The following is a 27,440-nucleotide window of genomic DNA, read 5'->3' as shown; positions in this document are numbered from 1 at the left end:
GCAACCACTCCAGTACTCCTGCCTGGAGAATCCTCATGGACAGAGAAGCCTCGTGGGCCACAGTCCATGGGGTCACAAAGAGTTGGACACGACTGAGCGACTAAGCACACACAAAACTACTGTAAAAAATAGTCTTTGAAATAAAACTCCAAATTACACTGAAGGCAGAGGTCCCCTGGGCCTCTGGATAAAGGTGATCTTAGGGGAGAGTGGACGGCACCCAGAGCAGCAGTGAGTACCTTACTGTCCAGCTTCTTCATGGTCACCAGGTCCAGGGACTTGAGCGAATGGCCAGTGGGGGCGATGAAGTAGAGGCATGCGTGGATCCTGGTGTCATGGTAGTTGAAGAGAGAACGTTTGATCTTCAGTTCCTCTTGCAAGTAGGCCTCAAACTGGGCATCGATATATTCCACGATCGGCTTATAGCTAGAATGCAGAAGAAAGTTATTAAAACATATTTTTAAATCAGCATGTCATTAGTCTCAAACCTCTTTGTACAATCCTCCAGGAAAGTCCTTAGTGGTTCCCTGTTCTCTAAGAGCTAAAGTCCAAGCTCCTTACCTTGGCAGCCCAGGCCTTTGGCCCTACGACCCCTAAACATCACCCCAGGCTCCCCTATCCTTCACCTCCCTAGTTCATGCTCTCTGCCCCACATGGCAAGCTCCCGCCTGCCTCCAGGCCTTTCCTCATGCTAGATCCCCACTTGGAACGGTCTTCTTCCTGTTAATCTCCTGGCTAACATCCATCCTTTAAAACAGCGATTAGAAATATGTAGGACACACTGTCACTGCCCCATGGCACCCATGAAAGTATTGCTAAGAGACTGCGGCATTCTTCCCTACTGGGCCAAAACTGAGCCTCAAAATCTGTCCCCATAAAGTAACTTTGACAGGCTCTCCCAACTGACTGGCATTGGTGCCCAGAGTGAAACTCCTTTGCGGTTTTAGGATGTGGCACCATCTCTGGCTGGCAGCCTCTCCCCACTCCTCTGGCCAGTCCTTCAGGGAGAAGGGCTAGCTACTCTGTCCTCTCAAAGAGCCCGGCGCTTGCCATGACCTCATCTATAAACGGAAGTGTCTGGTCAATTAGGATCAAGGTTCCTTCCAACTCTCAATTTTATGATTTGAAGGTAAACTGTCTTCTCACCAAATCATAATTCAAATCTGTTTTGAATAATTATGCATGACTCTATGAACTGACCACAAACACTATCATTAATAGCATATGCGGGATATATATTCAATAAACCACATGTTCTCCAGGGACAAAGTAGTTCATTAGGTCACTATGGAAAAGCCACGAATTCTTCCAGGTCTCCACAGGGACTGCTCAGAAGCTAGTGTCAGCAGCAATGAGACAGGTAGATTAGGAATAAAATGGGTTAATCCTTCCCCAGACTTACTACCTTGCTGAGGAATGATTTAAGCTTTAAGAAAAATAAAAACCTCTCAACACTCAACTCACAAACCCATAAATTAAACTGAAATCCCTGAAAGGGAACTATAAATCTTTTATAATGAGGATGACAGCAGATGTCCTAAAAGAAAAAAAAAAAAAATTATGACCAAAACTGAAAACAGAAAAAAGTTTTCTTCTATTTTCCTTTGGTTATTTACTACAATCCATTGATTCAATTTGAGCAAAGCCTCTAGAGGTTTAAAGAAAAAGTAGACTGTGCCTGAAGAAAATCCTTAACATAATAGAAATCCTAATGAATTCCAATGGAAAGGATGAACAAGTAGTAAGATTCTTCTACATGTTCCAACTTTAAAATATAGGCAGGTAGGGCTTCTCTGGTGGTTCAGTGGTTAAGAACCAGTAAAATGCAAGGGACACTGGTTTGATCTCAGACCGGGAAGATCCCACACGCCATGGACCAACTAAGCCCCCGCCATAGCTACTGAAACCCTCATGCCCTAGAGCCCGTGCTCCGCAACAAGAGACGCCACTCATGAGAACCCCACACACCACGACTAGAGGAGTCCCCGCTTGCAAAGACCCATTGTAGCCAATAAAATTAACAAACACATAACATTAATCTTTTAAATATAAGCAGGTATTATATAACAATATTAATAGTCATTATTATGATAGGATAATTATGTAAAATGGTGGTTAGAAGCATGGACTCAAGTCAGACCAACTAAGATCAAACTCCAAATCCACAACTTTCTAACTTGCTTTGGACAAGTTACTAAACCTCTCTGTGTTTCAATTTCCTCACAGGTAACATCAAGGACAAAAATATCATCTATGTCAGAGCTGATATGACAAATACATGAGCTAGTATATGCAAAAAACTAGCACATAAAACTGTGAGATATGACTATTTCACAGTAATTTAATAAACCACAAATACGAGAAAAGCAAGCCTGTTTTCAAAAAAGACAGGGGAAAAAAAAGAAAAAGGAACTTTGTACTGACCTAGATCCACGGTAACCCTTCTGCCACTGACTCATGCCCTGTAGGGCAGTGGCCCAGGCCACTTCAGTGAGGCCCACTCATGCCCTGTGAGTCCAAGGCCAGACTTTCGGGTCCCCTGACACAGGCAAGTCCTTGGGGAACCAGGGACCTCCCCAGCACCCTCTGAGCCCAGAAGGGAGGAAAGCAGCTCACGGTAGTTGCTCCTTCCTGTCCCCCCAGTTCCTGATTTGCAGCTTCCTGGCATCTCCCCCAACAGTGGTCCAAGAATGTTTCTTCTTTCTAGTAATTTCCTTTTTGCCTTTGGTTTTGATTCTGTTCCTCCAAGATTATGGGAGGCATAGCACCTCTCCTTTTCCAGTGAGGAGCGCTGTCTGCCCTGAATTCAGCATCTCCAAAGCCATCTCCTGTTCTCCTCTTACGCTTCAGGCTTCCTGAGTTTGGGCCAATCTTTTCAATCTCCTTTTCTGTGTATGCAGTTTCCTTGGAAAAATCACATTTCCTCTTGTGTTTCACTTAACCAGATCTCCTACCTAAGTTTCAGGCCACTGCATCCAACTGCTTACCAGATATTTCCACTTGCTCTTAGCTAATGTGCCCAAAATCACACTTCATCTTGTCCCCAAACCCTACTAGCCCGTATTCCTTAGCTCAGCAGATGGCATCTCCATCCACACCACTGGCCAAATCAGAATCCTAGGTTCAATCCAGAGCCTACCTCCCACACATAGCCAAGTACAAGATCCCATCTGTTCTAGCCTCTATAGCATTATAAACAAATAAATGCATTTCAGGAAAACTATTGACCAAAATCACTATTTCCTCTGTTCCAGATTTCATTGTGTTGATGAAATAGCCTCTCCTGATGCATATAGTAAGTTAGCCTAGTGGCTTTGTTCTCCCTTCACATCCTTCAAATAGACTCTGCCCTCTCTCCATCTCCTGTCCACGTGTTATCTACACTCAAAGTCATAAAAATCATCCTTATTTTTGCCTTTTGCTAGTTTCCATTCTTATAGTGAGGATACCTATTTATATTCTGGTTTTGCCAATTCAAACTTCTCTGGATTGTAGCCACATCAAGCAGAGGAAAGGGGGCAGGTAAACCAAATCAAGTTGTACATTTTCACATAATTTCCTTCTAAGGCATGGGGATATCCCTTTTTATCCTCAACTCTTTTTTTCCCCCCATAAATATCCAGCCATTAAAAAAAAAAAAATTTTGGCAGTGGTTAATCCTAAAAGTGATGGGAAAAAATATTTTATGCAAAGTTTTCTAGCCACCCAAGGTACCCATTGATCATGCTTGCAAAACAGCCCATGCCATTGTTCAGGGACTGACTCTCCCCTTTGTATGTGAACAAATAAACAGATACTAGCCATATATTTTCCTCTCTCTTGCTATCTATTAGCCAAAGCTAATTTTCCTTATCCTTCCACTACCTCTACCAGAAAGTGTGACTAAGACAGAATTTAAAGATCAAACAGACTACTCCATTACCACTTTATAACTCTGACAAAGATTTGGTGAGTTTGAGGAGTCTCTCAGTGGACTTGAATTAGTCTTGCTTTTTTGTGCTATCATCATAGTTTGTAGGACGCTACTGACATTCTATCTCCCACCTCCTAAATATGCAGCAAATGAACTCTCCTACTTCCAGCAGAAGAATTCTAAGAATCTACTATAGCAGATTGCAGTTTCCCTTCTCCTGTAGACCTCTTTCCTTCTTCACTGAATAGTAGAGACAGCAGAACAAGAATGTCCTTAGACCACGAAGAGTTAATCATGCTATTAAACAAAACAGGAAACCTTACCAGACCTCTCTTCCTGCCTCCTTCTAGCTAGCCTGGTCCAAGGCAGATAGTGATGCAGGAATGCTGACATGTCCAAAGCCTACATAAACAAACTGGGACATTCTTGAAGTCTTGCATCGATGGCAGAAAATCTTGCCTAATCCTCAAAGTAGTAAAAATAATCATGGGTTTGGAGAAACAACACATCCCTTTGCATATGTTTACATACTGATACAAAAATGCATACCCCACTTCCAATTTTTTGATGGAAGCAGACCCTATCTGAATGAGTTGGTTTTTTTTCTAACAACAGGCATTTGGGTTTACAGTCAACAATGTCAACAATCCTTCTGGAGCACAGAGTTCTAAATGCCACTCAAAGAGGTTATGCAATAGCTGTCAAGAAATTTCAGAAGAAAAAAAAACATTTGGTATCTAGGTTAGGTTAATATCACACTTCCTCTCTTCTAAGTCTCCTTGGAAACTATTATTTGACCCAAATGAGTCAGGAATTTTCTTAAAGAGGCCTCCAGCTGCAAATGTGTGGATCAGCCTGGTACTGGCCACTTGCTGCTCAGGGCTGGCGAGTGAAAACCCACCAGAAGGGTAGGAAGTCGCCATTTAAAGGAGAAGTGAAAACTGTAGTGGCAGTGCTGGGGCGATGATGGAGCAGGAATAGCTCAAGGAATCTTAGCAGCAAAATGCAGGAGGATGGTTCTCATTCCCTCCAGAAGGCATCCCGAAAAAGTCCGGCTGCTGCCTGCCCGTCAGGCAGCGCACATGCCTGGCATTCCGCAACCCCAGGGAGAAACCTGCACAGGTCAGAGACAGAGATGGGTCCTCCTGACCACACGAGGACCAGGAGCCCCCTGGCTTGCTTCCCAGCTCCCACAATGCACTTGTGCTCTTCTGCTTGTCATCAGGGTTTCTCTTCATCTGCTTCACTGAGCATCACACACAGCATTCAGACAAGAACCTCTCCATCGTTCCTTGGAATTGAAGTCATAAATCAAGAGCAATTGCTCAGCTGCAGGAGCTGTGCTTAGCTGTTCCCCACTCAACACAATGTACAGATAGTCCATTTTGACAGATGCAAAATAAAATCTTTCTTACTGTGTCTAACAATTGCTCCTGTTATTCCAGGCCAATGTTTACTGAAGAGCATATAAACTGCTCTATAGATAAACTAGAGCTCAGTGCTCAGCTAGAGCATGCATTAAATATTTCTCTGTCATTACTATGGGTCCATCTTTATATCAGAGACAGTTAAAATGTATCTAGACAATACATAGCTCTAGATTTTTTAAAAATGGTTAAAATTCCTCTTTAGAAAATACACACATATACCATACACAGATCAGAGGAAAATGAAGCAAACAAATAAACAAAACCTGGTATGATACAAATGAAGTGTCTGAGCCCTAAGCAAACAGACTGTAACTTAAAGTTCTGGTTGTCTTATTCGCATTAAGTTGTCACTGCACAAAAATGTCTCTGGAAGCCTCCTTCTAGAATTATCTTTGGGCCTGGGACAGTTTAGCTTTCTCAAACCTTTTTTGGAGAATGAACATAAATATTTAAAATAACCATAAGGGATTCAAAGATTAGTGAAGAAAGATGAGTGATCTTGAGATGAATTCATGGGTGCACACCAGGAAGGTTTAAAAACTTAAACACTTCCCTCAAATAAGGACTACAGAAACTCAAAGAGTCGAACTTGCTTGGCTTTATCAATTGAGAAGGTTTGTTTTATAAAAATAAAACTTCACAGTATTACTTTATAATTAGGTGAAGTTTATGTCAACCAGTTTTAGTGAATACCAAGATGGACTTATGGGCTTCCCTGGTGGCTCAGCTGGTAAGATTCAATCTCTGGGTTGGGAAGATCCCCTGGAGGAAGGCATGGCAACCCACTCCAGTATTCTTGCCTGGAGAATCCCTATGGACAGAGGAGCTTGGTGGGCTGCATGCAGTCCATGGGGTCACAAAGAGTCGGACACGACTGAGTGACTAAGCCCAGCAAGACTGACTTATAGCTAATAGCTTCTGTCTATATATAAACTATAGGATCAAAATTTTGAAGAAGAAAAAAAAAAAGACATTTTATTTCTTAAGCAGGTTAAACATGTCTGTTTTCTACACTGACAAAGAAGTTTCTTATAAATACATTATCTGGTTAGTTTAACAAACCCTTGCTGGATAGAGAAGGATCTGAATTCCTCACTAGGCTCCACTGAAACCACACTCATTATTCAGACTCAATGTGGCCATTCTGCACCCAGCAGGCCACCCAACTGTGAGCAGCCTACAGGAAGACCCAGACAATGCACAAAGGAGCCACAGTGCTCACACCACAGCTCTAGCATCAATATTAAGATCCTGTGCCGGCTGGAAATCAGCTACGATATTTCCCATTGAGCTTTCTTCACAAACATGCTTTCTTCACTTTGGGTTTTAGAAGCAGACACCCCTGGTTGCCAAAGCCATCAAAATACAGGATTACTCCCTATGATTACCACACCCCTCCTCCAGGCTCAGCCATTCACAGTGCCCTTCCTTAGACCCCACCTGAAAAGAGACTGTATGCAGATCCCATTGGAAGAGGGCTGAGAGTATCCACTGTCATTCTCTTAGAGGGAGATAAACTGCCAAGGAGCCCATAGCTGGTTATTGGCAGAATTCAGACCACAAACCGGGTCTACTAAATCCTGGGCTCTAGATTCTTGGGCAAAATCATTATTGACTCCAAGTTTTCACTCAGAGCTGAAGGAATTTGGGGATTAAGTCAAATATCCCAATCTGTCTCAGTGACTAGGAGAGCATGAGTGCCTGCATGCATGCTAAGTCATTTCAGTTGTGTCCAACTCTTTGAAACCCTATGGATTACAGCCCACCAGGCTCCTCTGTCCATGGGATTCTCTGAGCAAGAATACTGGAGTGGGTTGCCATTTCCTCCTCTAGGGGATCATCCCAACCCAGGAACCGAAACCGTGTCACACCTCCTGCATTGGCAGGCGGGGTCTTTACTGCTATTGCCACCTGGGAAGCCCTAGGAGAGCAGGGCAGATGCTCATTCCAAACTCCTCTTACTTTTTAATGCCTGGTTTTTGTTTTGTTTTCTTGGCAGAGTTAAAGTGACAACAACAACAAAAAACAAACCAGAAACCACATTCCCCAGACCCTCTTGCAGCTAGTGTTCAGATGTGGCCTACTTTGTGCCAAGCAGCTACAGGCATACAAGATCTGGAGGCAGAGGGCATGTCACCCAAGGCAGGGGCCACACACAGGGAAAGGGGTTCTTCTTGCAAGTGGCGATGAAGGCATTCGGTTAACAGGGACAGATTCAGTGGAGGTTCTAGAGACCTGTCCCCAGCATCACAGGTACCAAATATATACAGTAATTTGTGGCAGGAGTTCCATTAACCCTAGATGTTTCTCTAGACTGCTTTTCTAGATGGGAAAGCCCCCAAACCTAGTTCCATGACTTTTCCAGGAAAAATCATAAGCTAGCTTATTCCTTCTAACAAATCTCTTTTCTGCTCATACTAGCTGGAATCAATTACATCGGCTGATTCTGACCTCAAGAACATTCTAAGACAATTTCTCAGAGGACAACAATGTCTTATCTTTTAGGTGACAGGAGACCAAGCCCTACAACGAGCTAACATTTGGTCTTTGCATTTCCCCAGGATGAGTCTTGTTACCTCCTCATTCATTTACATCCCCACAAAATCCCAAGATGTACCTGTCATCTTTATTGATCTGATCTCCAAATCCCACAGTGTCAACAATGGTTAACTTCAGCCGCACATTGCTTTCCTGAAGCTCATAACTTCTGGCTTTTAACCGGACACCTGGTTCATTGTGAGTCGCTGGGTCACTTTCAAATTTGGTGTTGAATAATGTGTCCATTAACGTGGATTTGCCGATCCCCGTCTCGCCTGCATGACCACAAGAGAGAAATCAAAGAAAGTGTCAGTGCCTCTGAGACATCAGTTCACAACACCAGGAGTGTTTTTTTCTTTTTTTTAAATCATCATGTTAGAAAAACTTTTTGAAAAGTCAGTCTCACCAGATATCCCACCACAAAAAAAAAATAGCTCTTTCCATGTGTGATCTATGGACTACCTCTCTAGAAATGCCTTAATGCATTTCAAAAACCATTCGGCAGAGAAGATCTTGAACTTATAGATCAAGATGCTCTTTTTTTTTACCTCTGAATAGAGAAACAGAACTTAAAAGCTTGCCTGTGGTCAGTTTGTGGTCATTTCAAAGACATAAACTGTAGCTCTTCCTTCTCTAAATGTTGGCATGTAAAACTATCAATATAGTACTTAAAAAAAAAATCTATATTGCTGAGTTTCTGTTACTAGGAAAATGTAAGAGACTGATTGCATTTATATTGAAGTATCTGATACCATCTAATGTTGTGGGAAAGAATTACATTTTTTTCAAAACAACACTCTTAACAAATAACAACAAAAATAACAAACCCAGCTACAATTATTGAGCACTTACTTTGTACCAGGTCCTGTGACAAGAGCTTCTGATGTACTATCTTATTAAACCCTAGTACTAATTCCTATAGAATACGTACTACTGTTTCCTCCCTTTTACAGATGAGGCATTAAAGCTTAGATAAGGTTTAAGTAACTTGTCTAAAGTCATATTGTTGAATGGCAAAGCCAGGTTTCTAACTCGGGTTTGTGTGGTTCTAACACCTACATTCATTCAACCAATTCTGACATTGTTACAGAGAAAACTAACTGCCTAATATTTTCAGGTATGGTTATGAATCTGTGAGAATCCTTTGTATACCTCCGTTTGCATTTCCCTATTCAGTAGACGGCAAGCATTTGTTAGATGTCCTGGTATTCAGGCTGATGTTTGTGACAATGAAATTGAATGATGTTAAACGACCTGCAATGATGGCCTTATTGGTTCACATTATAGTTCAAGTCATCAGGTTTCACTGAGCCTCTAATATATGCAAATCAGTGGCAGGTATTATACTAAATCAATCAAATGGTAAGACCCAAATGTGGAACCATGGAGAACTTTAACCTCATCTTTAAAATAAAGCCAAGAAAAACTTTCTCTTGATACTAATTCTTGAGTCAAAAATAGTTGGCAATGAGAAAGAACCCATCCACTTCTGTGGCCGTGGTTGAGTGTGTGGGGGTAGAAATCAAGAAACATTATCTACAGGAATGCATTTTTTAAAACAACATTTGGAAAATTTCCCCAATTAGATTTTCAGCTCAATTTAAACATACCAGTATACTGTAGCCCTTTCAAAAAATCTCAATCCCATGATGTTCTTAGGGACAATGTCTCTCTTCTGAAGGGTTGCTGTAATGCCTTTTAGGATGGTGACAATTCTATCGGAGAAAAAAGGAGCTCTAGGATTGGCAGCCTTAGGGCAACTTTCCCATTGAAAAGACAAAATCCACTTACTAATTAGAAGTTCTATATTACTCATTGCTTTCCAACATAGTATAAAAATGAAGTAGAACGGAATCTCTCTGTAACTGAGCTTTCTCTAATTAGAAGAGTCTGTGGTTTGCCACTGACTACCATGATTCATTTGTAGGATAAAAGTTGGTCAAGAACATTTGCCCAACTCTTCAGCTTTACCCATTGGACTTGATACACCTAAGATCAAAGAACTTCCTCCTTCATCAGTTTTCATTCAGCCAGTGTCTTTTTCAGCTTTGTGCCAAGTGTTGGGAATACAACAGTCAACTGGCTGGATATGGTGCGCACCCATAGCTTAGAATCTGATCTCGAACGTGACTGAATACCAACCAGACTCTGATTTACTATTATGGGAATGGTATTTACATGTCTGCCATAACCACCTTCCTCTTACAAGCAAGACCATAGTTTATCCCTTGGACCTTGCTAATGACCACAGGTAACTGGACCAGTGCTACCCCCCCTGTTGTCTCCTGGGGGTATCCCCAGGGCTGCACCCATGGAAGTGCAATTATGATGCTGTGAGAATGCTCCACATTGAACAGTGATCTGTGTATCTAATCACACTTCTCTCTTTGGGGCTTTGAGTCTGCACACAGCATGATGGCATGAGAAAGAAAAGATATACTAAGAGAAGTGAATAAGCAGAGGCCATGAGGCTATAAATACACAGAAGACATGTTGACAGACCATTAGCCAGGCACATAGGAGAAAGAGAGCAGACAGACACAGTAGACTTAGTATCCGAAACTCATTCATTTATAATACTTTGGTATTTACTATGTAACAAGCACAGGTGCTGGGGGTAAAATGGTAATTAATGATAGCAACTGAAATGTTTTGAATTTCTGTAATATCCTGAATGTTGTTCAGAATCTCCATGAAGTCTGGCCGTGTAGCAGTTAAGACTGCTTCCTGTCTTCCTTTCTTTAATATTCTAACCAAAAAGACCCATCAATAAACATAATCAAAGTAGGCTCTGTAATGCTCAACAAGCACATACCCATGATTGGTAACTTAACAAAATAACTCTTGAGCAAAATAAAGTTACGAAGCAATGGATACAGAAACAAAACAGGGTTTTCACTCCTAAGATACAGAGAATCCAGACAGCAATTCTGTATTGAAGGTACTCCAGTCATTTTAAGTACATGAGTATCTTTCCTGATACAGCAAACTTCTTTTCAGAATTTACTGGAGTGGGTAGCCTTTCCCTTCTCCAGGGGATCTTCCCCACCCAGGGATTGAATCCAGGTCTCCCGCATTGCAGGTGGATTCTTAACCAGCTGGGCCACAAGGGAAGCCCAGAGTAAAGACAAAGGAAGAACAGAAGAGCTACCTTATAAAATTTCCTCTATAAGGTCAAGGTTCTGACAGTGGAAAAGTGACCCATCTTACTTCCATCTCTTTCCCTCAGAACAGCCATAAAGACTACAATTTACATGGCAAGAATTCTAGGCAGGACATGGAAACAACCTAGATGTCCATCAGCAGATGAATGGATAAGAAAGCTGTGGTACATATACACAATGGAGTATTACTCGGCCGTTAAAAAGAATTCATTTGCATCAGTTCTGATGAGATGGATGAAACTGGAGCCGATTATACAGAGTGAAGTAAGCCAGAAAGAAAAACACCAATACAGTATACTAACACATATATATGGAATTTAGAAAGATGGCAATGACGACCCTGTATGCAAGACAGGAAAAAAGACACAGCTGTGTATAACGGACTTTTGGACTCAGAGGGAGAGGGAGAGGGAGAGGGTGGGATGATTTGGGAGAGTGGCATTCTAACATGTATACTATCATGTAAGAATTGAATCGCCAGTCTATGTCTGACGCAGGATACAGCATGCTTGGGGCTGGTGCATGGGGATGACCCACAGAGATGTTATGGGGAAGGAGGTGGGAGGGGGGTTCAGGTTTGGGAACACATGTAAGAATTAAAGATTTTAAAATTTAAAAAAAAAATAAAAAATAAAAAATTGGAAAAAAAAAAAAAGAATTCTAGGTTACCTGGACAGCACTGAAATTACCATGTCCTAAGTTGATAATTAGTTAAGCATATGTGAATCAAGAATATGATGCTTTTTTTTTAAGGCAACATAATTTTAATTATTATTTGCATTAAGGTGGACTTTATGAACAATTAGCATTCCAGGCCCTACTTATAGCACAGGGTTAATCAACGGGTTGGAAAAACCACTGTTCCTCTAAATTTCAGAGTGCTTAACTTTCCATTTCTACGCTCTGTGCTTTTAAGAGCCCTAATTAGACACCGCTACCCTAGCAGCAGTGCAATTCACCAAAAGTATTTCACGAAGAAATGACAGTTTGGGGAATAAAAGGAATTGTAGAGAACTAGGAGAGCTTTTCAATGCATTCGTTGTTGAGGTCAATCTCTAGCCTCAGAAAAGAAGGCATTTGCTATACTTTTAAGGACATGCAAGAGCAAAAAGGCTTCCTTTGAATTAAGTAACTGAAAGCCTACCTAGTGTAAGTTACAACTCAAACCCAACAACCACAACAATATTTCGAGACAGTTAAGACTAACAGCAACTCTAAAACATCTCAGAACTCCTGGCTCTGAGGAAGACTTCCATAAAAAGTAACTGGAAAGTGGTCATAGTGATCACTTATACTGAGATTTGCCACTTTGGTAGATTTTTCTGAGTCTGTTGTTTATTCTGTGATAAGTTCATCTGCCTCAACAGTTGTTAGAGTAATTAGAGATTTCCTCTTGAAGTGCTATCTGGGGCTTCTGCTTCTGCCCCTGCCAGTGCTGGTAAGCTGGACACCCACAGCACAGTGGAAAGCAGGTTCTTCCATTCTGTTCTCAGGCTTACATAAATCTCAAGCTCTAAGCTGGACACTGTTTAAAAAGAAAAAGAAGGAAAACAAAAAGAGCACAGAGGAATGTATTATTAATTAGAAGGTAATTAATTGTAAACTGAGCAAATAGTTGATCAGTGATTCAGCATTTTCACTCTGATTGCCAAAACTGGCTACTTGGATAATTATTATTATACCTACTCAAATAGCTGTGAATGAAGGTCTGTCTGTCTCCTCTAAACAGTCGAGGTTTTATTCTTGGACGGAGCCAGATAATCAGAGAGTTATGTTGTGTTATTTTAACTCCTCATAGAATCCTGTTTGATGAAGTACGCTTTGGCTAATACCACCAGGGACTTGGAAGACCTGCATGTGACCCTCAGCATTGCATAGCTCAATGACCCCCAAGTGGGGGAAGCTCAGGAACCCAAGTTTAAATGGAGCGACAGCCACATATGTCTTTTCTGAAAATTTACAAGAGAGATTTTTCCAGGTAAACTGTATTTTATCTGCAGCAACCCTTTTGTTTTTAGTTTATAATTCCTATAAGTCTGTCCTCATTAAACATTTAACTTGTGTTTGGCACATATGTGTTTAACAAATATCCATAGACTGATTGGGACCCCCATGCTCTGGCCACACTAGCTAAGAGATAAATGTGTTCCTGAGAGAATCAACTTCTATAGGCAGGTCTTTGCTCTGACTCCAATCTTCACTTTGTTTTCTGGGGTTAAATTTATCTTTATTCATTCATTTATTCATTCTACCCTTAAACCACTTATAGCCGTTCCTGGAAAAGCAAGCTGGGATAAAAATGTTTAAGATCTGATTGCAAAATTCCACAGCTAATGATGACACTATTGCCTTAGCTAAAATGATCTTAAACTCATCTGCTTTCTATTTCTCTTCTGCCATTCTCTCAAAACAACCAGTGAAATTATTTTTAAAAATTCTACTCTCAAAATGTGTTATTAATTTACTTTGACCCTACTATTGAACTGGTTGCTCTTCAAAAGCCGGGATGTCGCAGTATTTTATCCCTCTGTGTAGGTGCACAAAGAACCACACACAGCAGGATCAATGGTGTAGTTTCTCACAGAGCTGGTGTCATTTTAGAAAGAGAATGACAACGATCAATAAATTCTGAATTGTGAAAAAAGACTGGGTACTAACTTAGAAATACAGTGTGGATAAGAAAGAAAAGCTTATTAAAAAGAACGACATAACGCCATTTGCAGCAACATGGATGGACATAGAGAGTGTCCTACTGAGTGAAGTAAGTCAGACAGAGAAGGAGAAATATTGTATGACATCCTTATATGTGGAATCTAAAAAGAAATGATACAAATGAACTTACAAATCAGAAAGAGACTCACAGTCTTAGAAAACCAACTTATTGCAGAAGGGATAGTTAGGAAGTTTGGGAAGGTCATGTACATACTGCTATATTCAAAACAGGGAGCCAGCAAGGTGGTATCCATTGTATAGCACATGGAGCTCTGCTCAATGTTACCTGCCAGCCTAGATGGGAGGGGCGCTGGAGGAGAATGGATACAAGTATATGCACCCCTGAGTCCCTTTGCTGTTCGCCTACCACAACTATAACAGCATTGTTAATTGGCTCTCAGTTCAGTTCAGTCGCTCAGTCGTGTCCGACTTTTTACGACCCCATGAATTGCAGCACTCCAGGCCTCCCTGTCCATCACCAACTCCCGGAGTTCACTCAAACTGACGTCCATCAAGTCAGTGACACCATCCAGCCATCTCATCCTCTGTCGTCCCCTTCTCCTCCTGCCCCCAATCCCGCCCAGCATCAGAGTCTTTTCCAACGAGTCAACTCTTCACATGAGGTGGCCAAAGTACTGGAGTTTCAGCTTTAGCATCACTCCTTCCAAAGAACACCCAGGACTGATCTCATTTAGAATGGACTGGTTGGATCTCCTTGCAGTCCAAGGGCCTCTCAAGAGTCTTCTCCAACACTACAGTTCAAAAGCATCAATTCTTCGGCACTCAGCTTTCTTCACAGTCCAACTCTCATATCCATACATGACCACTGGAAAAACAATAGCCTTGACTAGATGGACCTTTGTTGGCAAAGTAATGTCTCTGCTTTTGAATATGCTGTCTAGGTTGGTCATAACTTTCCTTCCAAGGATTAAGTGTCTTTTAATTTCCATACCTCAATACAAAATAAAAAGTTTAAAGTTTAAGAAAGAAACACTTTATTTAAACTGAAGTACAGTTTTGGGGATGAACTGGCATGTTACAGGCAAGATGGAGGGTAAAAGAACTATGAACCCTTGGCTGTCTGATACCCGATTTAGCATCAGGAATTCTCTTCCAGACTTCAGTGGTTAAGAATCTGCCTGCCAATGCAGGGGACATGGGTTTGATCCTTGGTCGGGAAGATTCCACATGCTGCGGAGCCACTAAGCACATTTGCAGCAGCTCCTGAGCCTGCACACCCTAGAGGCCATGCTCCACAACTAAAGAAGCCACCACAATGAGAAGCACACGTACCACAACTGGAAAGTAGCCCCGACTCGCCGCAACTAGAGAAAGCCACGAAGAGCTAGTGCAGTCAAAAAAAAAAGAATTCTCTTCCCAGTTAAGTGAACACTACTCTCCTGCTGTTACATTCTCTCCAGGACTGAGAGAGATAGGCTCTAACAATATTTAATTCAGTGCCTCTAAAACTAAACGAAGCGCACACCAGGATTAATTTCTGCCCTGGTTTGTTTCCTCTCTCTTTGCAACCTGTGGGCTCTTCCCACAGAACAAACTTACGATTCTAAGACCTTTTAGAAAAACATCAGCTTCCTTAGTAGGATCATAACTTTTTTTTCAGTCTTTAATTTCCTTCCCTATCTTTCACCCAAAATAATGATGCTATAAACACCATGGGCGCGCATACTGTGTAAAACACATAAATGCACAGTAGGATGACAAGGAGAAGAGAAAGTAGCATGGATACTCAAGTTAAATACGACACCCACTTCTCTAAGTGGCTGTCAAAACATTTGGATCAACTAGAATGCTTTTTGTAGACTCTTACTTTAAAAATAGAGCATTAATTGACACTGAGAACTGTCGTCTTCTACGGATATTTTGCTGTAAAGTATTTGTGAAGGGATTTGATGTGTTTTATCCTCTGAAGATAAGTACATTTAACTTAATGCTGACACCCCCTGTTTCTCAAAGAACTAAAGCTCGTTCCAACCAAAGGGCTCCAAAGTGAAAGTGAAAGTGAAGTCGCTTAGTCGTGTCCGACTCTTTGCGACCCCATGGGCAATAGCCTGCACCAGACTCCTCTGTCCATGGGATTTTCTAGGCAAGAGTACTGGAGTGGGTTGCCATTTCCTTCTCCAAAGTGCTGTGCAAAAGAACCCGGATTGCTAGATATACGGGCAGAGAAGGAGGGGGAAGGACTTACTATGAAGTAAAAAAAGGAAAATTCGAAAAGCAGAACAGCATGATCTCATTCGTATAAAACCAAAACAGAACAGCGCTTATCCAATCACGAGAGACCTGTTTATATCTGCCCAGTGTGTGGCTCCCCCGTGCTCTGCCTGCCTTCTGCCCATGTCTCCTCTCCTCGGGGACCCTCGTGTGTTTCAGGGTAGATAAACCCCATCTCCCACCCCGGGTGGGTGGATGACTCAGGCCTGGTGGATCAGACAATCCCGTGACTATCGAAGAAGCCGTGTCAGGAATGGCTTCTTCTTCCCCTTGAGGTTGCTGAGCTGGAGATACTGCTGGCGGCCCCACCACCTCAGGGAAGAAAAAGCCCAAACACAGTAAAAGCCGCGCAAAAGCCAGCAGGATCGGAAACTGGAGACGGAGCCCTGGAAATGCTCTTTGAATTCTTAGACCAGGCTGTTCTTAATTACACAACTCGGTATAAGATCTTTGCAGTGTGTTTTGGGGTTGAGGAAGAGCCTTAACTCAGTTTAAACTAGATTTCTGCGATTCTCTGTGGAAATTTTCCTAATCCAAGACCAGTCAGAGAGAGGTGCAACACTGCTGGCTTTGAGGATGGAGGAAAAGGTCCAAGTATCAGGGAATGTGGGCAGCCTCTAGCAGAGGGGAAAAAAGGAAGTGTCTTCTCCCCTTGCATTCCAGAAAGGAGCACAGCCTTGCAGAGGCCTTGATTTTAGCCCTGCGAGACCCATGTTGGACTTCAACAACACTGCCATGCTCAAGGCTCTGTGGTGACCTAAATGGGAAGGAACTCCAAGAAAAAGTGGATACATGTATACCTGGGGCTGATTCACTTTGGGGTACAGCAGAAACTAATAACATTGTCAAGTAACTATACTCCAATAAAAATTAATTTTTAAAAATTAATTAATGAAAAAGCTGTAAAATAATAACTGGTGTTGTTTTCAGCCTCTGAAAATAACTTCCAAGTGTAGGAAGTTTGTAGAAGGATTCCACAGTTTTATCTCTGTGGAATGAAAATGAGGGTGGGAGGGGAAAAATAGGGATACTTTATAATTTTTTAACCAGAAATATGCATTGTATTAGGGCATCCCTTGTGGCTCAGATGGTAAAGAGTCCGTCTGCAATGCAGAAGACCTGGTTTCAATCCCTGGTGGGGAAAATCCCTTGAAGGAGGGCATGAAATCCACTCGAGTATTCTTGCCTGGAGAATCCCATGGACAGAGCAGGCTAGTGGGCTACCGTCCACAGAGTCACATAGAGTTGGATACAACTGAGTGACTAACACACACCCATGCCATATAATGGACTTCCAAGATGGTGCTAGTGGTAAAGACCCCACCTGCCAATGCAGGAGACACAGAAGATGTGGGTTCGATTCCTGGGTCGGGAAGATCCCCTGGAGGAGGACATGGCAACCCACTCCAGTATTCTTGCCTGGAGAATCCCATTGACAGAGAAGCCTGGCGGGCTACAGTCCATGGGGTCTCAAAGAGTCAGACACGACTGAAGCAACTTAGCATTCATAATATTAAGTAAGTGAAAAACTAATTTTAAACGTGGTTACGAATGGAGTCCAGGGGGTCTCAAAAAGAGTCTGACACAACTTAGTGACTAAACAACAACCAAGAATGGAACCAGAGTAAAAACCTAAGAATCTCAGGAATTATCACCCACCCAGGGGAATCGGAATACCAGCTGCTTTCCAAATGCAACAGCACAGCATGGATGTGTCTTGTGAGGAATTCCAACTAGTATCACTAATTGCACTACTAACACAATGGTCAGCCAACGAGCCAACACTTGCATACCACACACCAGGTCAAACCAGATCCTTCCAGTCTGGTTCCACTGGATGAGACAGCGGAGGCTGGATCGTAACTCTCAAATGCATTCTAGAAGCTGATTTTGAAGGCAGGGCTGGGGGAGACAGACAAGAGAAGCTAGAATAGTAATTGGCCTACAATTTAGCATACTTTTCAATAGAAAAATCAACAAATTGCCAACAAATCACTATGCTAATGAAGAATCACTCTGCTCTGCAATGAGCATTTAGCAGAAGAGAAAAAACAACTCATTTATGCCACTCTGTAGAGCAAGCTGCCATTCCAGGGGGTCCCCTGCTGAATTTTAATGTGGGGAAAACAGAAAAAAGGAGAGCTGGCGGCCCTGCTCATGTTCCTCTCTGGTGCTCCAGACAGAACGCCAAACAGTGAGCTGGCTGGGGGGTAGATTGGCGGTGGCTTTCAACGCCCATGCAGATGCCACATTCAACATGCTCCTCTCGAAGATTTTCAGAAAGGAAGATATCTACCCCTCCCTCTCAACAACTGACTTCCACTGAACACACACCTTTCTCTGCTAAATTCACTTCATTTTACTTAGACAAGAGAAGTAAGTCAGGTACATTCTGCTAAGCTTGTAGGGAGGAGACATACAGAATACATATTGGCTACAGGTAGAATTCCTTTTGGTTTGTCTTGAAGTCTATGCCCAGAAGACAGGGCATGAAACAGTGTAACCCGAGCCACTTCTCTTCTGGGCAGCTTGGTCCTCCATCAAGAGTGACAGGGAAGCTGAAGGAAAGGCCATGATCTATTTCAAGGACACGTCTGCTTCCAATCAACAGGACAGCCCTGTTTCTACTTTCCTCTTTTTCTCCACCTTCTTTCCTACCTTCCTCCTCTTGGTTTAAAAAAGATATGGCTAAAGAAGAAAAATACCAAGACCAGAAGCACAGGCCAATACATCACATTTAAAGGCTATGAATAAAACATAGTGGAGATGCAAACACGTAAGTCAGATCTCTTTGGCCTTTTCCCATTTATGTACCAGGAATAAATGGAGATCAATTTCAGACTCCAATTGAAAGACTAAAGGTTAATTCAGTAATTCAGATGGAAATTTTATTTCATGTATAAAATGGGATTTAAGATTGTCTTTTACTCTAAAAGCAAAATTTTCAAGTATTCTCAGTTTATCAAAGTGGTTAAAGTAATTGCGGATTTTACCTGCAGTAGGCAGAAGCATATCTTTAAAAAGATTTCAATGGAGATTACTGCTAAGTCACTTCAGTCATGTCCGATTCTGTGCAACTGCATAGAGGGCAGCCCACCAAGCTCCCCCGTCCCTAAGATTCTCCAGGCAAGAACACTGGAGTGGGTTGCCATTTCCTTCTCCAATGCATGAAAGTGAAAAGTGAAAGTGAAGTCGCTCAGTCATGTCCGACTCTTAGCGACCCCGTGGACTGCAAGCCACCAGGCTCCTCCATCTATAGGATTTTCCAGGCACAAGTACTGGAGTGGGGTGCCATTGCCTTTTCTGAATGGAGATTACTACTGCACCCTATTCAGAAACCCTGGAAACAAATTTTTAAATGCTTTTGAATGATCTTTCTGTGTATGTGTACATCCCTTCCTTCCCTCAACTTCCTACAGTCTAGTCATGGGCTTCCCAGCAGGCTCAGTGGTAAAGAATCCACCTGCCAATGCAGGAGACACAAGAGATGTGGGTTCAGTCCCTGGGTCGGGAAGATCCCCTGGAGAAGGAAATGACAACCCACTCCAGTATTCTTGCCTGGAAAAGTCCATGGACAGAGGAGCCTGGTGGGCTACAGTCCATGTGGGTGTAAAAAATTGGACATGACGGAGTACTCATAGTCTAGTTAGGGTCCAAGTCCCTCCCCTGTGAAAAATTAAAATAAGTGATTCAACAGCAATATTAAACTGATCATTGCTTGACTATGTGACATAAATAAAAATAATCTGAGCAACACCACGAAACTGACAAAGCATTTATGTCTTTATCTTTTAGTTGGCCAAAAAGTTTCTTCAGGACGAACTTCTTGGCCAAGCTAAGAACTGTGTGGCATATGTGGAGTAGAGATATTATTGTCTTGCTTTACAGATAATAAACGAGTGAAAATGTCATTCCCTTATTTCCCGAAACATGCCCCTCTGACAGTCACCTGCCGACACCTAAGAGTCAGACTCGTTGCTCAGCGGCAAGCGATGAGCCACTTACCAACACACAGGATGTTGAAACAGAATCCTTGAGAAGTCGACTTGTTGACCAGCTGGTCTGGGAGACTGTCAAATCCAACATGGCCAGAAAGGGATAAGTTTCGAAGCTCTTCATTCTGAAATGTCAGAAGGGAAACATTTGAGAGCCCGTGACGACACCCCCTGGGCACCCCTCTCTCTCCCGTCCTCTCTTCTTGGCACATGGGGAAAAAGGCGACCCCTCTGTGCCCACCCCCTCCCTGGCATCTACACAACTGAAGCCACCAACTCTAGAACCATACTCTTTATACAAAAATCACACCGACTCCCAAAGCACACCATCTCCCGCCCAGGCAGCTCAGGAATGCTTACAGGTGCGCCAGTTCAGGGGAAATATGCTTTCCAGAGGGGGCTGATACCGACATGCTCTAAGTGACACTAAAACTCCAACCCTTTGGACAGCCTCAAGCGCTCAAGAAAACTTTTCAACCCAGAGGGCAAAAATAAAGGACTCTCTTCCAGACACAGGAAGGAGCTTTCAGAAACTCTCAGTGGAGGATGCATTCCCGTTCCTATGCAGAAATTCTGCAACCACCATATTGAACATATTGAAAATGGCACAGCACAGGGCTTGGTTCCTTCTCTAGCATGAACTGGACAGGCTTTGTAGGGCCTCCTTGCTCTCCCCCGCAGGCTCTGCACTCCCCACGCCTGCTCAAGAGTCTACTGAAGGAGAATGGGGCTAAGGTAGTTATCGTATTTCAAAAGCTGGATGACTTAGGCTGTATTATACGGTGCTAACTTCCTCCACTACTACTCCACTCCACTATCTACTACTGCGGGCAGGAATCCCTCAGAAGAAATGCAGTAGCCATCATGGTCAACAAAAGAGTCTGAAATGCAATCTCAAAAACAACAGAATGAACTCCTTTCGTTTCCAAGGCAAACCATTCAATATCACAGTAATCCAAGTCTATGCTCCGACCAGTAATGCTGAAGAAGCTGAAGTTGAATGGTTCTATGAAGACCTACAAGACCTTTTAGAACTAACACCCAAGAAAGATGTCCTTTTCATTATAGGGGACTGGAATGTAAAAGTAGGAAGTCAAGAAAAACCTGGAGTAACAGGCAAATTTGGCCTTGGAATACGGAATGAATCAGGGCAAAGGCTAATAGAGTTTTGCAAAGAGAACACACTGATCATAGCAAACACCTTCTTCCAACAAGTGAAGACTCTACACGTGGACATCACCAGATGGTCAACACCAAAATCAGATTGATTATATTCTTTGCAGCCAAAGATGGAGAAGCTCTACACAGTCAGCAAAAACAAGACCAGGAGCTGACTGTGGCTCAGATCACGAACTCCTTATTGCCAAATTCAGACTTAAACTGAAGAAAGTAGGGGAAACCATTAGATCATTCAGGTATGACCTAAATCAAATCCCTTATGATTATACATGGAAGTGAGAAATAGATTTAAGGGCCTAGATCTGATAGATAGAATGCTTGATGAACTATGGACAGAGGAGGTTCATGACATTGTAAAGAGACAGGGATCAAGACCATCCCCATGGAAAAGAAATGCAAAAAAGCAAAATGGCTGTCTGAGGAAACCTTACAAACAGCTGTGAAAAGAAGAGAAGCGAAAAGCAAAGGAGAAAAGGAAAGATATAAGGATCTGAATGCAGAGTTCCATCCAAAGAATAGCAAGGAGAGATAAGAAAGCCTTCCTCAGCGATCAATGCAAAGAAATAGAGGAAAACAACAGAATGGGAAAGACTAGAGATCTCTTCAAGAAAATTAGAGATACCAAGGGAACTTTTCACCCAAAGATGGGCTCGATAAAGGACAGAAATGGTATGGACCTAACAGAAGCAGAAGATATTAAGAAGAGGTGGCAAGAATACACAGAAGAACTATACAAAAAAGATCTTCACGACCCAGATAATCATGATGGTGTGATCACTCATCTAGAGCCAGACATCCTGGAATGTGAAATCAAGTGGGCCTTAGAAAGCATCACTATGAACAAAGCTAGCAGAGGTGACGGAATTCCAGTTGAGCTCTTCTAAATCCTGAAAGATGATGCTGTGAAAATGCTGCACTCAATATGTCAGCAAATTTGGAAAACTCAGCAGTGGCCACAGGACTGGAAAAGGTCAGTTTTCATTCCAATCCCAAAGAAAGGCAATGCCAAAGAATGCTCAAACTACCACACAATTGCACTCATCTCACACTCTAGTAAAGTAATGCTCAAAATTCTCCAAGTCAGGCTTCAGCAATATGTGAACTGTGAACTTCCAGATGTTCAAGCTGGTTTTAGAAAAGGCAGAGGAACCAGAGATCAAATGGCCAACATCCGCTGGATCATGGAAAAGCAAGAGAGTTCCAAAAAAACATCTATTTCTGCTTTATTGACTATGCCAAAGCCTTTGACTGTGTGGATCACAATAAACTGTGGAAAATTCTGAAAAAGATGGGAATACCAGACCACCTGACCTGCCTCTCAAGAAACCTATATGCAGGTCAGGAAGCAACAGTTAGAACTGGACATGGAACAACAGACTGGTTCCAAATAGGAAAAGGAGTACGTCAAGGCTGTATATTGTCACCCTGCTTATTTAACTTCTATGCAGAGCACATCATGAGAAATGCTGGGCTGGAAGAAACACTAGCTGGAATCAAGACTGCCAGGAGAAATATCAATCACCTCAGATATGCAGATGACACCACCCTTATGGCAGAAAGTGAAGAGGAACTAAAAAGCCTCTTGATGAAAGTGAAAGAGGAGAGTGAAAAAGTTGGCTTAAAGCTCAACATTCAGAAGATGAAGATCATGGCATCTGGTCCCATCACTTCATGGGAAATAGATGGGGAAACAGTGGAAACAGTGTCAGACTTTATTTTTATGGGCTCCAAAATCACTGCAGATGATGACTGCAGCCATGAAATTAAAAGACGCTTACTCCTTGGAAGGAAAGTTATGACCAACCTAGACAGTATATTACAAAGCAGAGACATTACTTTGTCCACAAAGGTCCGTCTAGTCAAAGCTATGGTTTTTCCAGTGGTCATGTATGGATGTGAGAGTTGGATTGTGAAGAAAGCTGAGCACCAAAGAATTGATGCTTTTGAACTGTGGTGTTCAAAAGTCCCTTGGACTGCAGGGAGATCCAACCAGTCTATCCTAAAGGAGACCAGTCCTGGGTGTTCACTGGAAGGACTGATGCTGAGGCTGAAACTCCAATACTTTGGCCACCTCATGCGAAGAGTTGACTCATTGGAAAAGACCCTGGTACTGGGGAGGGATTGAGGGCAGGAGGAGAAGGGGACGACAGAGGATGAGGTGGCTGGATGGCATCACCAACTCGAAGGACATGAATTTGGGTAAACTCCGGGAGTTGGTGATGGACAGGGAGGATGGCCTGCTGCGATTCATGGGGTTGCAAAGAGTCCGACATGACTGAGCGACTGACCTGAATTGAACTTCCTCCATAATGCTGAGTGCATTCTGTGGGTATTGGAGATCATCTGTAAAACCCTTCCTTCCCAGGGAAACAGAGGCTACCTATGGTCCTTCAATTAAGAACTACAGTTACGGTATGGGATTCCAGAAACTAGTTATTGAAAGTCTTCCTGGTTTCTGGATATGTTGCCAATGAGCTTTATACTCAAGATACTGAATTTGGGGTAAGAAAACGAGCCTCAGAGTTCCCTTGTTTTAAATAAAGAAGGGAAAACCTTGCACAGAATCAGTTGGTCAATAGTTTTTAAAAGACGGTTCTTCGTTATCCTCCTATGTGTATTCCACAGTAACGAGAGTGATGTCTTTGAATACTCAAAGGCTGAAACTCCATTTCCAAATCATTTCACTAAAGAGAAGGAGAAATGTGACTCCCTAAATGTTGGGATTTTAGCGCAACGTTTTATGGACAAAATGACATCTAAGGGCCTTGCAAGCACTAAAATTCTGATTCTGTGAAGTAAGGTTGGAAACCACCACCACTCCCCCTGAATACCATGGTGGCAGCTGCAGGTTTGAGGTCACTGGTACAGAGAACAGATGCCAAGGCTATGAATAGCCTCCTTGAAACCTGCCAGCAGTGAATATGAGACTCAAGAGCGGGCGCTTATCCTTGAGCAGGATGGCCTGGCCAACAGCGCACCCAACAGCTTGGGGAGCGGCCCCCGGGGGCAGCAGCTCTGGTAGCTGGCCAGGCCTCCCAGCACCACCAGGAGGCCCCAAGGCTACCACCTGCCCTTTCCTCTCCAGATACCCCAAAGGTTCAGGCAGCAGGTATTTTTAGGGTGTTTACCACATCCGCCAAGACTGAAGGAGAAGATCTGAAACGAGTCTGGGTTATATTTAGAACTCTTTCCATCACAGCTGTGCAGTGGCTGCTGTGAAGCCCGCGAGGAGACACCATCACACCAGCCTCTTTCCTGACGTACCACGGCCTTGAGCAGACAACAAGCAGCAGGAAAGGAGGCCAGGCAAGGAAGAACTATCATCCTACACTCCCTCTCCTTTTTTGCCACAATAATTCTTTTAATTTCTGGGGCGGGGGAGGAAAGAGTGGTTTATTGCTCTGGATTCTGGACAGTTGTTGGGTTTTTAGATTCAGATATTCACCCAGGCCAATCCGGGGAAAGAATCAGAGTTAGTAATTATAGCTCTCATCCCAGAACCCAGTGCTCAGCATCTCATATTCTCACCATTTCCAAAACACGAGAAACCACCCACACACCCACCGAGTATTTTTATACCCACTGAAAACCACATACAAAATGAAAGGTTATAAAACAGTTTGGTCTTAAAATTTTTTTTTTACTTTGAATTTATGTCTTCAATGTCTCTGTCTTCTTTGTCATATAAAATATGTAAATTTTATAATGCCACTTCAAAAGTCCATTAAAGGACTGCCCAGCATTAAAGGAATCTTGAGGGCTGTTGCCCAGCAGGGGGTGATGGGACAATGGGAAATGGGAGGCTCCTCCGAACAGGCTTAAACACTAAAATCACTGCAGGATATGTGAGAGGAGTCTATTTAACTCACACACAGCAGCTGAAATGAATTCCTGCACTCTGCATCTCACAGTACCAAGCCTGTAGCTCTATGCCTTAGCTGCCTCGACCCAAAGAATGTGTGTGGGGCTCGAGTCTAGATATGATCGCAGGGAATCTCAGATATTCTAATGTCTTTACTGCTATCATATATTAGCAACGACTCGAATTTTCTGTCTAGTACTGAGCTCCGTCTGCACTCCAGTTCTGAATTTCTACCCCAGAGGCAGTTCTCCTAGGTTGTCCTACTTGTACCTTAAATCGTTGTTCACCAAACTTGAAATCATCTTCCTTGATTGCAAACCACCCCTATTCCAGGGTTTCCTACTTCTCTTAATGGCACTAATCTGTGCCTGAGTCCCACCGTCTCATTCATTTCAAAGTGTTATTAATGCTGCGCCCTCCTCCTCTTTATTCTCACTAATTCAACAGCCTTCGAACAGGTCTCCTTGCTTGGATCCCACTCCCTCTAATTCTCCCTCAATCTACTTGGCTGCAAAAGGGATCTTGGTACTCAAAGGCCCTCAATCCAAACTTCTTACTCTGCCTTCTCAGGAGCTTCTGTAGGCTGATATCAAATCTCCCATCCTCCCAGAGGAGGACATTCCACTGCAGTTAAATGGAATTACTTACAGTTCCTGGGAGACCCCCTGGTTTCTCCTCATCAGACTTTATTCATATTATGATATTTCCTCTATCTGGGAAGATCTTATGGCCTCCAACACATCCAAACCTTCCAGATCCCATAGAAATTTTATCTCCAGTCTTGTCTTTACTGGGCTTCCCTGGTGGCTCAATCGGTAAAGAATCTGCCTGCAATGCAGGAGACCTGGATTCGATCCCTGGGTCAGGAAGATCCCTTGGGGAAGGGAATGGCTACCCACTCCAGTAGTCTTGCCTGGAGAAGTCCATGGATACAGGAGCCTAGTGGGCTACAGTCCATGGGATCGAAAAGAGTCAGACATGACTGAGTGACTAACACACACCCTTGTCTTAACTATGAAATCTCAGGGTGAATTTCAATAAACATTCCCTTTACCAATAAAAGGAAAAATGATGATTGGATAAAGGTGCCTCGAGCTATCTGGCATTCCACCACCATACGACGGCTAACGTTTATTGATCAAGGTTCTAGGAAAGCCCTAAACATGAATGAACTAGAGAATTTAACAGTTCTATGAGTAGTTAACTACTGTTACCCACTCTCCACTGCCAGATGAGAAAACAGAGGCCCACAAAGTTCAGTAACTTTCCCAAGGTCATACAGCCAATAAGGTGAAAAGCTGAAATGTGGACTCAGGAGGTCAGATTCCAGAGTCACTGTTAACCACATGATGATCTAAGTTCCTAGGTAGTTCCTTGGTAGACAATACAATGACTTTAGCCACTACTGAAAGCCAATATATTAAACTAGAAAGAAAAAAAAAATGTTCTCTAAAATAATTCTCTGGCAACCATAAGAGGTGGAAGTTGAAAATTAGAATTGGCAAAGGAGCTCTTAAGTATATTTTCACGGGTCCTGGCAATGCTGAGACTTTGATTTTTTTTCATCTACGGCACATGAAGCCAATAATAAAAGGCTTAGTTTGGACCATTTCTGAGATGCAAGTGCCAACTTGGAGCCACCAAGCCAGTAACTGTAAGACCTTAATTGATTCAGCCCTCCATTTGCTAAGCTACCCAGGGAGGGCTGTACTTGGATGATTTCTAGGCCCAATCCATCCTGAAATGAGTTATGACTAAATTCTATAGTATAAAATAACCAGTCTTTAACATGACAACCTCATTTTTCTCTTCCCAGATCATCGTGACATGAACACCATTATTTATTTATTCATTCAAAAAAACACTGCTCAAAGCACTAAGGGAACAAAAATACATTACTTTTGTTATTCATTGATAAATGCTTTTCCTGCCCTTCAGAGGCTTACCGTGTAGTAGTAGAGATAGGACACAAGTAGTATTAAGGATAAGAGAGATAAATACTATAGGATGACTAAGGGGAAACAGGAGCTTTTGGCTAGGGAAATTCAGGGAACATCTTTCAGGAAGGCTGGAGTTCTCCAAACCTACCAGGAAAATACAAGTCCAGCTTGCACAAGCCTGCCAGATAAACACTATCTTCTGCCCAAAGGAATGTGGGTACTCTGAAGATTACAGTCAACAAGTTTTGCAGAAGATGTCTAGCTGACTTCATTATGGAAATAATTATAAAACAAATTACATAAGAATGTGCACCAACACCTACATTCTGAATGCTGCTTTAAAATATGTTCCACATTTCCAAATCTTGCTTAGCCAAAAAGTAGGATGGCACAAAGCTTGGAGTCAGATAGCCATGGGTCTGAATCCCTACCTGTTTTAGTCCCTGTTCCTCCATCAGTAAAAATGGTCCACTTG

General features: G+C 42.6%; 1 protein-coding gene across 11 annotated transcripts in view; it reads right to left on the bottom strand.

Moving 5' to 3' along the window:
- Positions 1-27,440, bottom strand: part of SEPTIN11 (septin 11) — a 106,860-nt gene that overhangs the window by 36,307 nt on the left and 43,113 nt on the right. For all 11 annotated transcript variants that reach the window (XR_011257805.1, XM_069594413.1, XM_069594405.1 and 8 more), the window contains exons 2-4: positions 19,995-20,109; positions 7,961-8,156; positions 240-426 (exon numbers count right to left, since the gene is read on the bottom strand). Coding sequence is in view for 10 of the 11 variants with exons in the window: in XM_069594413.1 (XP_069450514.1) it covers positions 240-426; positions 7,961-8,156; positions 19,995-20,109 (498 nt within the window). In the remaining variant the exon portion in view is untranslated. The remainder of the gene's footprint in view (positions 1-239; positions 427-7,960; positions 8,157-19,994; positions 20,110-27,440) is intronic.

Source organism: Ovis canadensis, chromosome 6 (genome assembly GCF_042477335.2).
Source record: "Ovis canadensis isolate MfBH-ARS-UI-01 breed Bighorn chromosome 6, ARS-UI_OviCan_v2, whole genome shotgun sequence".
Lineage (NCBI taxonomy): Eukaryota > Metazoa > Chordata > Mammalia > Artiodactyla > Bovidae > Ovis > Ovis canadensis.
The sequence above is the reverse complement of the archived record's forward strand: the minus strand, read 5'-3'. Positions and strand labels throughout refer to the sequence as shown.